The sequence below is a fragment of the Geotrypetes seraphini genome, chromosome 2 (assembly GCF_902459505.1).
Source record: "Geotrypetes seraphini chromosome 2, aGeoSer1.1, whole genome shotgun sequence".
Classification (NCBI taxonomy): Eukaryota; Metazoa; Chordata; class Amphibia; order Gymnophiona; family Dermophiidae; genus Geotrypetes; species Geotrypetes seraphini.
In genome coordinates, this window is record NC_047085.1 from 462792479 (window position 1) to 462809490 (window position 17012).

The 17012-nt window shown below is 43.1% G+C and overlaps 1 protein-coding gene across 6 annotated transcripts in view; it reads right to left on the bottom strand.

Moving 5' to 3' along the window:
• Window positions 1-17012, bottom strand: part of WDR60 (WD repeat domain 60) — a 264691-nt gene that overhangs the window by 65557 nt on the left and 182122 nt on the right. For 5 of the 6 annotated variants that reach the window (XM_033931587.1, XM_033931585.1, XM_033931586.1 and 2 more), the window contains 2 exons: window positions 6719-6891; window positions 1546-1708 (listed from right to left, as the gene is read on the bottom strand). The exons of the other annotated variant lie outside the window; for it this stretch is intronic. In XM_033931587.1, the coding sequence (XP_033787478.1) occupies window positions 1546-1708; window positions 6719-6891 (336 nt within the window). The remainder of the gene's footprint in view (window positions 1-1545; window positions 1709-6718; window positions 6892-17012) is intronic. 6 annotated transcript variants of the gene reach the window in all.

The window sequence follows — 17012 nt, forward strand, 5'->3', positions numbered from 1 at the left end:
AGCCTTCCTCTGGACTGGCTCCATCCTTTTTATATCTTTTTAAAGGTGCGGTCTCCAGAATTGTACACAATATTCTAAATGTTTCACCACTCGGGTACAAGTGGATGAAACTTATACATTGTGAGTTAGATGGCGTAAAAGCAGGTATAAGTGCCAAAAGGTATCCAAAGTGACCAGATAACCACTGCAGAGACAATGTAAAGACCCTCACACACTCCCCCAGTGATCACTGGCTCCCCCCCCCCACCACCACCACAGATATCAGAATAAAAACATACATACCTGTCTCTGGAACATCAGCACCTGCTATATGAAAGCCTAGTAGAGCTGCATACAGGTGTCTTAAGTAGCCTGGGGGGTGGGATAGTGAACCATAGAGGAGGACCTAGGCCCATAAGCCACTCTAACCACTACATTCATGGTGGAAAATGTGAGCCCACCAAAATCCTGCTGTACTGCCATATAGGTGCCATCTGTAGCCATAAGGGCTATTAGGGTTGTAGACAGGTGGATATAGTGGGTTTTGGGGGGCTCACCATATACGATAAGGGAGTTATGGTGAGATGTTTAGATGGCACCTCTTTTGTGAAGTTCACAGCAGTGCCCTGTAAGGTGCCCCACTGCTCTGTTGCCATGTCTGGGTGGCCAGTCCATCACAATGCTGGCCCCTCCCATGTCCAAATGTTCTGGGCACCTGAAACTTAAGACAAATTTTGGTTGAAAATGTGATATAAAGATAGACGTACTGGTGGACTGGATGATCAATGGCCTGGACGTCCAGATAGATGATTTTTAGGAAAAAAAAATAAAAATTCTAGATTTATTTTTGAGAATGGACATTTCACCACTGCCCACTTTGGGCGTCTAGCACCATACATCCGAATTGGACTTAGACATTTCTTTTAATTATGACCCTCCACGCATATTCATGAAATGCCAAGCCTTAGCACAGGCACATCTGTGCAGACAGGAAGTGCATGTTTCCCTATCTAAATGATTGGTTGGTAAATAGCACTTACTAAGAAGATGCTACCAAATCAATGATCAGACCTATCCAAGGGAAGGAAAAGTCCTCTAGTGGGAATTTTCTGCTTTCCTGAGAAGGGTTAGAAGGAAGGCCAGAAGACCCTCTCTCTTCAGAGGCACCTATTGACCTATTGGAATGACAACAGGATGCAACAAACTCAGATTCACAGTACTGTACTACTGAAACATATCTGAAGGGTTCCATGGAAAAAAGGAAATTAGGATGGTATCATGCACCAGTGTGGAAACTCATGCGCATTATAACATTTTAGAAAGCTCTAGATTTTAAGAGCATGTTTTAAATTCTCCGTCTTGAGCACTGCTGGATAATACCATTCACCTGCGAGGACATGCTTGATCTTGGAGAAAATGAAAATCTGAGCAGGATCTACACCACTGCAATAGGCAGAGGAATGGTACAGATTAGATAAAATATGACAACAGATAAGCACTAAATATAATATTTATGTTTCACTGCAAACTTGACAAATTAAATTTCACCCAGTAGATCATACTAACCAGTAGAAAATGTTGGTGACCTAAATATCCAGTCAGTATTTATTATCTTTTTACAATGATGCATGTTAGAATTCTCCCGCAGATCCCACATCACTACAGAACCATCCACAGTACCAGCAAACACTAATGTGGCTTTGCCAGGGCTAAAGCAGCAGCACTTTATCTGCAACAGAAAAAAAAAAAAAGGTATGTGACATGGCCATAACATGTGACAGACTGATCCCTTTTTTATGACTTGGAAAGATGTTGAGATTGTACTGTTCCAATTTTACAAATTGCATGAAAGGGTAGGTATATATAGAGAAGTATAGGGAGAGATAAGAGAGCAGAGATATTGAGGAGCTTCAGAGTGAATGCACTTATAGGTCAACAAGAGGAGCTTGAACTGTATGCAAAAATGGATATCGAGCCAATGAAGTGACTCGAGGAGAATGGTGATGTGAATTTAATGACTCTGGTATAATATAAGCCATGCAGCAGAATTTTGAATAGATTGAAGAGGAGAGAGATGGTTACATGGAAGACCTGTGAGAAGCAAGTTGCAGAAGTCTAGGTGAGAGGTAATAAGGGTTTTGGCACTGTACTCAGAGAGGAAGGGTCACATTTTGGTGATATTACAGAGAAAGAAAAGACAGGTTTTGGCGGTCTGTTGGATTTGTGCAGAGAAAGCAAGAGAGGAATCAAAGATGACCCCAAGGTTGTGAGCTGATGAGACAGAAAGGATGAGTGTGTTATCCATTGTGATAGAGGAGGGGAGAGGATTGGTAGGTTTAGGTGGAAGGATACGTAGCTCAGTCTTGGTCATGATCAGTTTTAAGTGGCAGTGGGACATCCAGGCAGCAATATCAGACAGAAAGGCTGAGACTCGGACCTGTATTCTTGTAGAGATTTCTGGAATAGAGAGGTAGATCTGAAAGTCATCAGCATAGAGGTGATACTAAAAACCATGGGAAGAGATCAGAACACCAAGGGAATAAGTATGGATGGAGAAAAGAGGAGTTCCCAAGACAGAGCTTTGGGATATCCCGACTGAGAGTGGGATAGCAGTGGAGGAGGATCTACCACTGCAACACTAAAGGTGTGATGTGAGAGATAAGAAGAGAACCAAGAAAGAACAGCATATAAAGGAGAAGGTAGTGGTCGACAGTGTCAAAAGGAGCAGAGAGATCAAGAAAGATGAGGATAGAATAAAGGCATTTGGATCTGGCCAGGAACAGGTTATTAGAGACTTTAGCAAGGGCAGTTTCTGCAGCACGCCTGTGGACATTCACCACAGGAAGTGCAGGATCTTAAGGTGCTCCAAATCACTGCCCATTGACATCATTACAGCTCACCTCCTCCCTCCAAGATTGCTCAGACCTGCCAACAGCCCCAGGAAAATCAAAGGAAGTGAGGCAGCCTTCCTCCCATGCCAGCGTTTTTCTGAACATGTCAGCTTGGCGGGATCTAATAGTGTTCTGGATCACCACCAAATGACATCACTGCAGGATCTTTGGATGGGTGCGAAGCACTACTTTGTCACGGTGGAACACTGTAAAAGGCGGGTCCGCCACCAGCGCTGGAAGCTCGATGAGTATAAGTAATAGAAATGAGAAAAACCACTGTCCAAGTGAGATATTTGAGATGAGCCGGACATTGGTTCAAAAGAGGCTTCATGAATAGAGAGAACCACATTAAGATCCCAAACTATTGGAGGTGGTTTGATATGGAAAAGGCCTTTCAGGAATCTGGAAACAAGAGGATGAGGTTTACCATTGACTGGTGCATGAAAAGCATTGATAACAGTAAGATGAACTCTAATTGAAGTGGTTTTAAGACCTGAGTTGGATACTGAAGATATAAAGGAGGATGAAGCATCATGATGATAAAGAGTACACCAGGTAGAAAACCATGTCCACTTCTGTTGGTAGCACTGCTATGTAGAAGGTTTTCAGGATGCATGCAAAATGAGCCGGACTGGATTAGAAAGATGAATGTCAGCTGAGGTCATCCCAAGAGGTACCAAGCTGTCAGGTGCAAGGACTGTGGATTGGAATGTAAAAGAGATCCTTGACTCTGTGTGAGAAGAGATGGAAAGATCTGCAGGGGTATTGGTTCCATGACATTGGGGAGAAACTACAGTTGTCCAGGCTACCAAAGGGCAATGATCAATTCTTGTGTCAGCTTGACATGTGTCTTGAGAATGAGAGGACTTGGTGGAAACGCATAGAGAAACTTGTGCCTCTAGACACTGTGGAGAGCACTGTCTGGAGCAGAATTGAGGCAGCTTGTGATTGTGGGGGAATGCAAACAGGTCTATCTGAGAAGTCCCCCAAGCGAGAATATATGATGGAAGCCATAGAGTTGAGCATCCACTCGTGTGGTCGGAGAAATTTGTTTTCCAAACAGTTACTTCCCGTCACTCTGAGCACTACCAGTCATATCTGGGGGACTCAGTAAAATTGAGTATGTCTGAATTAGCCTCCATTGGAAGAGATAAGTCCTTGCTCAGTTGATTAATGTATGAGGCAAAGACCGCCTATTGGGAAAAGTTGGCTCAAAAGGCTCAGGTTCTGAAAAAGAGAAATCAAAGCTAGGTAAACGGGCGAGAATCCCGATGTCCCTTTTGATGTTCAGGGGGGTCTGGGATTGTTAAATATCTCCAGGTTCAACATAGCTAGTCAATTATGACACATTAATGACTGGTTTTGTAGTACTGAACATTTTTCTATGCCTCAAGTGGAATGTCCTATCAACATTTTAATTTTCTGCTCCATGCTAAAAAATTACCTGCCTTGCCACAGTTGCTGACTGATCTTTTTCTGCCCGCAATAAGCCAATCCTGGAGGAAATTATGCAAGCAGTTGAACTAAACTAAACTAAACCTTAAGTTTATATACCGCATCCTCTCCATAATTATAGAGCACGGCACGGGTTTACAAGAGCTTAATATAGGAAGGAACAGCATAATGGGGCTGGAGGTTGAGTATAAGGGGGAAGAGAGCATTACATTTTTGTGAATAGCCTAGTTTTCAGGTACTTTCGGAATAGTTGGAAAGAGCCCAGATTCCGTAGTGGGGCAGTAAGATTATTCCAAAGCCTTGTGATTCTGAAGAGGAGAGATTTCCCCAATTTTCCCGAAAAGAGGATACCTTTTAGCGAGGGGAAGGATAGTTTCAGTTTTTGGGTGGACCCGGTGGTATCAGGACTCAAGGATTTCCAAGATAGTGAAATTAGGGGAGGGAGGATGCCATTTAGGATCTTAAAAGCTAGCCAGGCGCATTTAAAATGAACCCTGGAAATTACTGGAAGCCAGTGAAGTTTGGAGAGAAGTGTGGAAACATGATCAAATTTGCTTTTTGTGAAAATCAACTTGGCTGCGGTGTTATTCTTTGAAGACTTTTTTTAAGTTAAACTTAGATAGATGGAATTACAGTAGTCTAGACTGGAGAGGATGATAGATTGAACAAGGATGGCAAAATGTTGTTGGCGGAAGCAGGATCTCACTTTCCTCAGCATGTGGAGGTTAAAAAAGCATGATTTTACCAAGGAGTTGAGATGGTCATTGAAGGAAAGAGAAGAGTCGATAATGATGCCTAGAATTTTGCATGAGAACTCAAGCTGCAGTGTGGCGCCAGAAGACAGTGAGAAGAGGGTAGTTGAAAGTATCACCGCACTACATGCCATGTTTACCTATACTGGACAACGGTGATTTTCCTCCAGGTCTGACTCAAACACTTTTTGTGGCTTGGGCACAGCATGGACTTATCAGCTATCAGCACGGATTGGTATGCCTATAGATAGCTCCATCATTATTTGACAAAGTTGACACCGGCGGTGTTGAATGAGGAAATGCAAGAAAAGATGTTGGAAGCATTGAGCCTCACAGTTCAAGTCCCAATCCCGTTGCAATTCCATCATAAGTTTCTACAAGAAGTGGTGGGAGAATTGGACTATGCTGAACTGGCTCGGAAGTGGTCAGTGGACTTAAATTACCCTATCACATCGGACATGATCAAACAGGGTATTAGACTTGGTAACAAATATATATTGCAAGCCACAGAGAAGGAGAAGAATTATAATTTTTTGTTAAGAGCTTATTTTGCCCCGAATCGGGCTTACCGGATAAAACTTTGTGCAGGAGACCACTGCATTAAATGTTTACAAGCTCATAATACCCTTGGAAACATGTTTTGGACGTGCAAGCACATTTCTCGGTTCTGGATACAACTTATGACTTCTGTTGTGGACCTTTGGGACTGTTCTTGGTGTTTGCATCCTAGTTTTCTGTTCACTCTGACTGTCCGCTTTCATCCCATTCGGCCTGGTTGTAAAGCATTCATCTGGACTGTTATGATGGGCAGGAAGTGCATTCTGACCTGTTGGCTCTCTGTACAACCCCCAACAATCTCTCACTGGAGATCTTTAATGATACATCAAGTGTTATTGGAGTGACGGGATATTTCTGACTTGGACACTTGAACAGGACAGCTCTTTGTACAATGTTGGGATACCATTTAGTGCTACACTCACTCCTTTTATTAGGGTGAAAATTTGGAACTAATGCTACTGTATTTGAATAGCTATGCCTGTTCTACAACTTCTTTTTCTTTGTGCTTAACGCTACTGTTCCCTGGGTGGGTGGGTGGAGGGGGAATGGGATAGGTTGGTTGTTGCTGACATGATGGAAGTTGACTGTTTGCCTATTGTGTTATATACCGTTTCATTTCTTGTACTGTTAATAAATACCAATAAAAATGATTTAAATATACTTACATGGCTTAAATGAACAGGAGGAGAGTCTCTTTCATTTGAAAGGAAGCTCCAGAATGAGAGGGCATAGGATGAAGTTAAGAGGTGATATGTTCAGGAGTAATATATGGAAATACATTTGTTTTACAGAAAGGGTGGTAGATTCATAGAATAGTCTCCTGGTAGAGGTGGTGGAGACAAAGACTGTGTCTGAATTCAAGAAAGCGTGGGACAGGATTGTGGAATCTCTCAGGGAGAGGAGATACTGGATGCTATGGATGGGCAGACTGGATGAGTCATTTGGTCTTTATCTGCCATCATGTTTCTAAGTTAATCAATTTTCAAAATGGTTATATGGTGCAAAACAAAGTTGTATATTATTAAAGTAAATTATAGTGGTCTATAGATTTTAAAAAATCATTTTGTATGTGGATCTCAGTACCTGTGCTTCACAGACTAAAACTTTCTGTGGTATAGAAGGTTCCCAAATATTCCACACACAGATTATGTACTTCCGGTCTAGTCGAACAGAGCTTAAATCCTGAGGTAAGTCATGAACTGTAAGCAGCACATGCCTCTGAACTTGCGAAACGTGCAATCTGGAAATCTTGCGCTCTAGCACACAAACACAAAAAAAGAAGCATTTTCCTTAGAATATTCTGTTTATATTTTATCAAAGCTACAAGCAATTTGGAGACTTTATTCTTTTCATTTGATTTCTCAATCTATCCTCAATCTCAAATTTTCTTATAATAGGCTATTATATTGAAAAAGGCAGGCTGAGAAACTGCAATAATAAATGACACCTATTATTATGCATTCTTTATGGAAAAGAATATATTAAAGGGACATCATATTAGGTAGGGGAAGAGGATAAATAGGAATTGGAAATGTTTAGGTAGTTCAAAAACAACTGAGACATTGCATTGTTTATTTGAATGATTATTGAATTCTTTAATAAAACAATATATTATAAAGGGACATCACATTCATTTGTTCAGTTGCAAAATAGCATACACATAGGAATTACAAGGACATGAAAACAAATTATTTCCTTTACGTTTCCTTTAAAAATCTGTAAACCACTAATATAAGGTTACTGCTTTGAGATGTTGAGGGGCATTTTCGATATATCTAAGCCTGAGTTTGGACATTTGGGAAAAAACAACCAAAAATCCAGTAGAAAAAAATGACCTATTTCAAAATAGCAGAACATCTATCTTATTTTTGAAAATGACTATTTCTAGTAGTGTTCACCCTTAGGGCAACTATCTTTTTGACCATTTTCGAAAACAAAACGTTCAAAAGAAAAACGCACACAAACAAGCTATTGGAATGTAGAAGCAGCCAACATTCTTAGCAAACTAGCCAGATGGACATCTGAGCAGAGGGGTACCCTAGGGGGTACTGCAATGAATATTACATAAAAAGTCCTAGGTAGAACATTTCACCATAACCTGCTTATATTGTATGGTGAGCCCTCCAAAACTCACCCAAAACTTACTGTACCCACCTGTTCACCACAATAACAGCCTTTATGCCTGCAGGTGTCATATTTATATAAGTATAGAAGGTTTTGAATGAGTTTTGGTGGGCTCATCATATAATAAAGGAGTGTTATAATGTGATGTGTACCTGGGTATTTTTGTGTGACATTCACTGTATATTTTTATATATTTTATTTATTGAAAAAATTTGTATCCCGCTAGATCCTACAATTCTGTGCAGGTAACAATACATATAGCATACCCTAGAGCAGGGGTATCAAAGTCCCTCCTCGAGGGCCTCAATCCAGTCGGATTTTCAGGATTTCCCCAATGAATATGCATGCGATCTATTTGCATGCACTGCTTTCATTGTATGCTAATAGATCGCATGTATATTCATTGGGGAAATCCTGAAAACCCGACTGGATTGCAGCCCTCGAGGAAGGACTTTGACACCCCTGCCCTAGAGTGTCTCTCTGCTCTGCTCAGATGTCTGTGTGGCCATTTGAAGCTGTCATAGAGACAGGTATGTATTGTTTCTTTTACAACTTTGGGTGGTGGGAGGAGTCGGTGACTACTGGGAGAGTAAGAGGGGGTGTCATGCCTTAATCCCTCCAGTGGTCATCTGGTCAGTTTGGGCACATTTTTGGCCCTTTTTCGTTATACAGGTCTAGCCCCAAACATCTAAATGGTATCCTGGATGATTTGTTATCGCTGAAAAATGTCCCAAGTCCTAAGCCAACTCAAAATATTCCTTCAACATGCCCTTCTTGGAATTTAGAAGAACTGGAGATGAACAGCATAGAAAAATGTCTAAAATATGGGGTTTGAAAATAGTGATTTTGACGTTTTAGCAAGAAAACTAAACTAAACTAAACTAAACCATTAGGTTTGTATACCGCACCATCTCCGCAAGCGCAGAGCTCGGCACGGTTTACAGAGGATAAACCTTCCACATGACACTTTATGCCATTTTTTGGACATTTTTCTCTTTTGAAAATGTGCCCCTTAATAAATTATAACTATCTTTTCTTGAATACTATGCTTGTGGAAATATCCTGACATGTATTTCAGTAAGTCTGTCCAAGTCCCTCCTCTTTTCCTCATAGAGAAAGCACTGTTGCCCGCCTGTAACAGATGTTTTCTGTAGACAGCAAGATTGATCAGGCACACAAGTAAGTGATGTCCTCGTATATTGCCAGATTGGAACAGTTCTCCCAGAGCTAAGTGCAAAGTTCTGAGTATGTGTGGCCCTTTCCTCACGCAGTCTCCTTAGTTCATCTTTTAGTTCCACAGTTCAAGAAGGAATGCAACTCTTACAGAGATAGGAAGATTATACATAAGAACATAAGAGTTGCCAGACTAAGGGTCCATCTAGCCTCTGTTTCCAACAGTGGCCAATCTGGGCTACCTGTATCTGGTAGAGTCTCAAAAAGTATCAAGATTTCATGTTACTTAACTCTAAGGATAAGCAGTGCCTAAACATTTTTTGAAATCCAGCTGCATTAACTGCTTATATCAATTGCTCTGGCAATGAGAGCCAGAGCCCAATCAATCCTACTTTCTAAGTACATCACCAATTGCGTTTCATGTGTCCACCACCCTCTGGGTAAAAAAGAACTTCCTAGCATTTGTTTTAAACCTGTCCCAATTCAGTTTCTCCAAGTGACCCCTAGTACTTGTGGTTCCCCACAGTCTGAAGAATCTGTCCTTGTCTACCTTCTCTATGCCCTTCAGGATTTTGAAGGTTTCTATCATGTGTCCTCTAAGTCTCCGCTTTTCCAGGGAGAACAACCTCAGCATTTTCAACCTGTCAGCGTATGAAAAGTTTTCCATACCTTTTATCAGTTTAGTCGCTCTTCTCTGGACCCCTTCAAGTACTGCCATGTCCTTCTTGAGGTGCGGCGACCAGTACTGGACACAGTATTCCAGATGTGGGCGCACTATTGCACGATACAGCGGCATGATGACTTCCTTCGTCCTGGTTGTGATACCCTTTTTAATGATACCCAACATTCTGTTTGCTTTCTTTGAGGCTGTAGCACACTGTGCCGATGCTTTCAATGTTGAGTCCACCATCACCCCCAGGTCTCTTTCAAGGTTGCTCACCCCTAGCAATGATCCCCCCATTTTGTAGCTGAACATCGGGTTCTTTTTACCTACATGCATGACCTTGCATTTCTCTATGTTAAAACTCATTTGCCACTTTTTTGCCCATTCTTCCAGTCTCGTTAGGTCCCTTTGCAGGTCTTCACAGTCTTCTGTGCTTCTAACCCTGCTGCAGAGTTTGGTGTCATCAGCAAATTTAATAACCTCACATTTCGTCCCCGTCTCCAGGTCGTTAATAAATATATTGAACAGGAGCGGTCCCAGCACCGACCCCTGTGGAACTCCGCTCTTGACCTATTGCCAGTCTGAGTAATGGCCCTTTACTCCAACCCTCTGATTCTTGCCTGCCAGCCAGTGTTTGATCCATCGGTGGATATCCCCTTGCACCCTGTGGCTCCACAGCTTCTTAAGTAGCCGTTCGTGAGGTACCTTGTCGAAGGTTTTTTGGAAGTCAAGGTAAATGATGTCTATGGATTCCCCCTTATCCATCTGGCTGTTTATTCCCTCAAAGAAGTACAGTAAGTTCTTGAGGCACGACCTTCCCTTGCAGAAGCCATGCTGGCTCGCCTTCAGTTGTCCGTTGTTTTCTATGTGTTCACAGATTGTGTCCTTGACCAGTGCTTCCATCATCTTTCCCGGGACCGAGGTCAAGCTCACCGGCCTGTAGTTTCCCGGATCCCCCCTTGATCCCTTCTTAAAGATGGGCGTGACATTTGCTATTTTCCAATCCTCTGGGATCTCCCCAGTTTTTAAGGATAGGTTACATATTTGGCGAAGTGTTTCAGCTATTTCGTTTCTCAGCTCTTTTAGTACCCTCGGGTGGATGCCGTCCGGACCTGGTGATTTGTCGCTCTTCAGTCTGTCTATCTGTCGGAGGACATCCTCTTGGCTTACCTCTAGTTGGACCAGCTTTTCATCATGGACTCCGTTTATGATCTCTTCGGGTTCTGGGATATTGGATGTGTCTTCTCTCGTGAAGACTGACGAGAAGAACTTATTTAACCTGTCAGCTATCTCTTTTTCCTCCTTTACCACTCCCTTCCTGTCTCCATCGTCCAATGGTCCCACTTCCTCCCTGGCTGGTTGTTTCCCCTTCACATACCTGAAGAATGGTTTGAAGTTTCTTGCTTCCCCTGCCAGTCTCTCCTCATATTCTCTTTTCGCTTTCCTGACCACTTGGTGACAGTCTTTGGATGGGCAAACACTGAGCACAGAGAGTGCCTTTCAGAAGTGAGTTACAGAGAGCTACACAATATAGAAAAGTTTAAAAGTAAAAAAAGCTGACACTGGAAATGGTGCGCATTTTTAAACTGCATTTATTTTCACAGGCCTGATCCCGGTAAGGCCATGAAGCAGCCATGAGGCGAAGCAGTTGGCCATCGTTGGCATGGGAAGACTAGTTTGTTTGTTGTACCAGCGCTGGGACAAGACAAGATAAATAATTAACACACTTGTTTATATTCACATTACAATTGTTTATTTGAATAGAGTCGTCTAACTCAGTGTTTTTCAACCTTTTTATACCTGTGGACCGGCAGAAATAAAATAATTATTTTGTGGACCGGCAAACTACTAAGACTGAAATTAAAAAAACACATTTCCGCCCCGTCTTCGCAAGCTCGGTCCCCGCAAACCATCTGATCCCATCCGCACAAGCCTCAGTTTTGATTTTATATTGAACGTATTCCAGTACCTCCCCTCTTTTCCCCATCTTAATCCAGCAGATACCTTCCATCACCCTACTCCCTCCATTCCTTATTCAGCATCTTCTCCTTGTCTCCCTATTCCCCCTTCACCATGTCCAGCATATCCCCTCTGTCTCCTTACTCCCTCTACCCATGTCCAACATCTTACTTCTGTCTTCATACTCCACCCTCCTGTTCAGCATTTTCCATGTCTCTCTGCCCCCTGCAAGGTCCAGCATCTGTCTTTGTGTCCCTATTCTTCCAACTCCCACCTAGTTCCAATAACTATCCTCCCCCAAGGGGATCCACCATCTCCCTTCTGTCACACCAATCTCCCCCCCCCCACACCTTGTCTACCATCCCCTTCCCACAACATGTGGGAATCCAGCATCTCTTATTCCCTCACTTGGTTGCTGGCCCCAGAGTGACTCCAGTGTCACAATGGCTGGTCTCACCATAACTAACACTAAATTGGAAGCAGCCTGGTTCTTAACTTGCATCAGTTTACTTACAGTTCCCTTGCCCAGAACTCTGAACAAAGACAGAAGCTGCGGGACCTTTCCTCTTGCCTGCATTGCTATTTGCCGGTCTCAATCCTGCCCCTCAAACACAGGAAGTCATTTCAGAGGGGGGCGGGATCAGGATCGGCAGAACCTATAGCGATGCAGGCAAGAGGAAAAGTCCCGCGGCTTCTGTGATTCTTTTTGCTGTCCACAGCTGATCCTAAGCCCTGGAAGGGAAAGAGGAAGAGATGCCGACAGGAAATTTAACCGCGTCGATCTCGCCGGCCCTCCGCGGACCGGCAGGAATTTTCTGCGGACCGGCACTGGTCTGCGGACCGGCGGTTGAAGAACAGTGGTCTAACTGACTGGAGATTTTTGTCTGGCTGGAGGTTTTTCAGTCGAAGTTATTTACCCTTTCAAGTTGGGAAGAAGGTTTCCCCTCCAAAGGTATTCTGAGACTTTTCCACTAATCACTATATATTTAAAAAAAGTACAGCAACTGGTAGCCAGGTTTATAAATTGTGGGGTTCCCCAGAGGTCTGTGCTGAGACTGCTGATTTTTAACATATTTATCAATAATCTAGAGATAGGAATAACTAGTGAGATAATTAAATTTGTTGATGACACAAAATTGTTCAAAGTTGTTAAATCAAAAGAGGATACATTGAAACCCTCAGCTCACCTGGGCCAACCGGAGTCTTAGGCCTCCTTCCTAGTGCATCCTGGGATGCAGTGGGAGTAGCCTAACACTCCGATTGGCCAAATACCTAAGGCCCCTCCTATAGGAGAGGCCTTAGGTATCTGGACCAATCAGAGCCTTAGGCCCCTCCCTGGTGCATCCCAGAATGCACTGGGAAGAGGATGACCCACCATTTTGGAGTGGCGGGCCTACCAACCAGAAAGCCGGCTTTCATCTTAAAAGCTATAGGAGTGTGTGTGTGGGAGTGTACTGGTGAAGAGGGGTGCCAGGGGGTTCTACAGTTGTGGGAGGGCTCTGGAAGGGGATGTCACCGGGTGAGGAGGATGTCGCCGGGTGGGGGGATGTTCTGGGAGGTTGCAGCAGGAAGGCATGGGCATCCCTTCTGCTGGTGGATTTGTCGGGGGTGGCAGCAAGAAGGAGTGGATATCCCTCCTACTGCAGACATTCACGAGGGGGGGTGTTCTTGGATGGCAGTGGGAGGGAGTAGGCATCTCTCCTGCTGGCCAACTTCGCAGGGGTTCCCTTCCATGGCCGTTCAGTTGATCAAGGCAGGGAGATTTCCTTGCCACGATCAGCTGATGGAAAGGGATCAGGAGTGATTCTCTAGCCGGTGCCTATGACATGGGTGAAGGTTAGAGAATCAAGGGTGGTTAGGTGTCTGTCCATTAGGTCAGTTGCGATTCTGTATAGGACACCAGTCTGTTATTCTCAGCCGCTTCTTAGGCAGCTGCTGAAACCAGCGTCCTACACAGAATTTCCCCCTGAGTGTTTGGAATGCTTAACTACGTCTCATATATAGCTAATTTTTATAATTTCTTTTCCTTTTTTGTGTCTCCTCTCCTGATTGTTAACTTTACCAGAATTTCTCATTTTTTTGGTTTTCTTTTAGTTTTTGATAATTGCTTTATTGGGAGTGTTTTTCTGAATAATTCTATTATTCCTGCTCAAATATTTTCACTTGTAATTTGTATTTTTAAAAATACATAAATAACAAATTTTTAATAAATAGCATATATTTCAAGGATTTTACGTATTCTTTGAGAATGTGTGGTATGCTTCATCGTAGACTTTTTACCTTTATCCTATGATCCCTTGTTCCAGAAGTTTCCTTTCAGTTGAAAGAGCCTTGCCTCCTGTGCATTTATACTACAGAAGTATTTAGTTGTTTCTACTGTATCTCTTCTGAGCTGCCTTTCTTTCAAAGTACATATATTGAGATCTTTTATCATAAAGCATATGTGGACATACTTAGACTATTGAACATTTTAGTAGCTCCCTTCTGGACTGATGCCATCCTGTTTATATCTTGTTGAAGGTGTGGGAAGATGGTGGAAGCTATGATCAAGGACGGCATTTGCGAGCACATCGAGAGGAATGGCCTACTGAGAACAAGCCAGCACGGATTCTGTAAGGGAAGGTCGTGCCTAACGAACCTTCTGTACTTCTTTGAGGGAATAAGCAGTCGGGTGGACAATGGGGAACCCATAGACATCATTTACCTCGATTTTCAAAAGGCTTTCGACAAGGTGCCACATGAAAGGCTGCTTAGGAAGCTGTGGAACCACGGGGTGGGAGGGGATGTGCACAGATGGATCAAGCACTGGTTGTCGGGTAGACTGCAGAGGGTTGGAGTGAAGGGCCAATATTCTGACTGGCGGGGAGTCACGAGCGGTGTGCCACAGGGATCGGTGCTGGGGCCGTTACTCTTCAACATATTTATCAATGATCTGGAAAAGGAGGCAAAGTGCGAGGTTATAAAATTTGCAGACGATACCAAACTGTGCGGTAGAGTTAGGTCCAGGGAGGAGTGTGAGGACCTGCAAAGGGACCTGGACAAGCTGGAAGACTGGGCAAACAAATGGCAAATGCGCTTTAACGTGGAAAAATGCAAGGTCATGCATATAGGGAAAAAGAACCCGTTGTTCAACTACAAATTGGGGGGGGCATTGTTGGGAGACAGCAGACTTGAGAGAGACTTGGGTGTGCTGGTGGATGCATCACTGAAGCCATCTGCACAGTGCGCAGCAGCCTCGAAAAAAGCCAACAGGATGCTGGGCATCATAAAGAGGGGCATAACAACCAGGACGCGGGAAGTCATCATGCCATTGTATCGAGCGATGGTGCGTCCACATCTGGAATACTGCGTTCAATATTGGTCTCCACACCTCAAGAAGGACATGGCGGTACTTGAGAGAGTCCAAAGGAGAGCAACGAAACTGGTAAAAGGGCTGGAACACTGCCCATACGCCGAGAGGTTGGATAGGCTGGGGCTCTTCTCTCTGGAAAAAAGGAGGCTCAGGGGAGATATGATAGAGACCTTCAAGATCATGAGGGGCATAGAGAGGGTGGATAGGGACAGATTCTTCAGACTGAAGGGGACAACAAGTACGAGGGGGCATTCGGAGAAACTGAAGGGAGATAGGTTCAAAACAAATGCAAGGAAGTTTTTTTTCACCCAAAGGGTCGTGAACACTTGGAATGCGCTACCGGAGGAAGTGATCAGGCAGAGTACGATACAGGGATTCAAACAGGGATTGGACGGATTCCTGAGGGATAAAGGGATCGTGGGATACTGAGAGAGGTGCTGGGATGTAACACAGGTATAGAAAGCTAACCAGGTAATAAGTATAGAAACCCAATAGGTCGTGCATGTGCAAGACCGGAGGGTTAGGACTACGATGGGAAGATAGGACTTCAATGAGAAACCAAGGTGGCAAGGGAGCCCCTTCTGATGATTCAGACAGGTCGTGACCTGTTTGGGCCGCCGCGGGAGCGGACTGCCGGGCAGGATGGACCTATGGTCTGACCCGGCGGATGCACTGCTTATGTTCTTATGTGTGGTCTCCAAAATTACACATAGTTCTCCAAATGAGTTATGAGAGACACTACTGTATCTTCTTTTTTATGTTGCTCTCCATTTCTCTCCCTATGCACCCAAGCATCCTCCTGAATTTTGTTGTTGCCTTTTCTAACTGTTTGGTCACCTTAAGATCATTAGATATTATTATCCTCAGGTCCTACCAATCTTTCATGCAAAGAAGTTCATCGCCCCTATGTGTCACTCCCTTGAGTTTTTGTAGCTTAAATTCATGACCTTGCATTGACTGAATGTACTGTTTTTGTATTGTATTGATGTGTCGCTGTGAGGTTATTTGTTATAAATAAACAATTACCAAAAAAAATAAATAAATAAAGCTGCCAAATTCTAGATCCCTCTTCAAATTTCACTAGATCCCTCTAAAAAAACAAAAAACAAAAAAAGTGATCCCTCTACATGTTAGTCGCACCTTTCCAGATTTTGTTACCATTCATAAAAAAGCAAACCTTATTTGATTGCCCTTCCATAATATTGTTTATACAAATGTTTTAAAGAACTAGCCCAAGGACTGATCCCTGTGGAACATCACTGGCAGTGCTCTTGATCGCAGAGTAAATGCCCTTTGTCACCTCCCAGTCAACCAGTTTCTAACCTAATCACCTTAGGGCCCATAGCAAGGGTGTTCGTTTTATTGCCTTGTTTTTCATTGAATATTAGATAGTGTTAAGTACTAGGGATTAGAAGTATGTACCAAAATATTTTTTGTCGTGTTGTTTCCCCAAGTCATTTCTTGGAATGTTTGTTCTTACTTTGTACTTGGGGTTTTTTCTTTTCATTTTGTCTTTATGGGAACAATGTCATTAACAGCACACATTCTCAACACTGCACGCTGTTTTGAAAAACTGGGCACTATTCATAAAGACTGCCCTCCAACTATATAAATCAGGGGTGCCCACACTTTTTGGGCTTGCGAGCTACTTTTAAAATGATCTACCAACAATAAAATTTTTAAAAACACAAAGCACACTGTACGCAGAGAAAATGTTAATTATCATTTATATTCCGCGGGTTTTCAAAGAGGTCAAGGCAGATGACAAATATACACCCTATCTTTTTAATAAACCACAATAGCAGTTTTTAGCGCAGGGAGTTGCACTGAATGCCCCATGCTGCTCTCGACGCTCATAGGCTCGCTGCGCTAAAAACCGCTATTGCAGTTTAATAAAAGAGGGCCATAATGCAAAATATAGACAGCATATATAAATTCTCAAAACGGACATATTTTGATCACTAAATTGAAAATAAAATCATTTTTCCTACCTTTGTTGTCTGGTGATTTCATGAGTCTCTGGTTGCACTTTATTCTTCTGACTGTGCATCCAATATTTCTTCCCTTCTTTCAGCCTGCTGTATGCTTCCAGACCTCATTCCCTC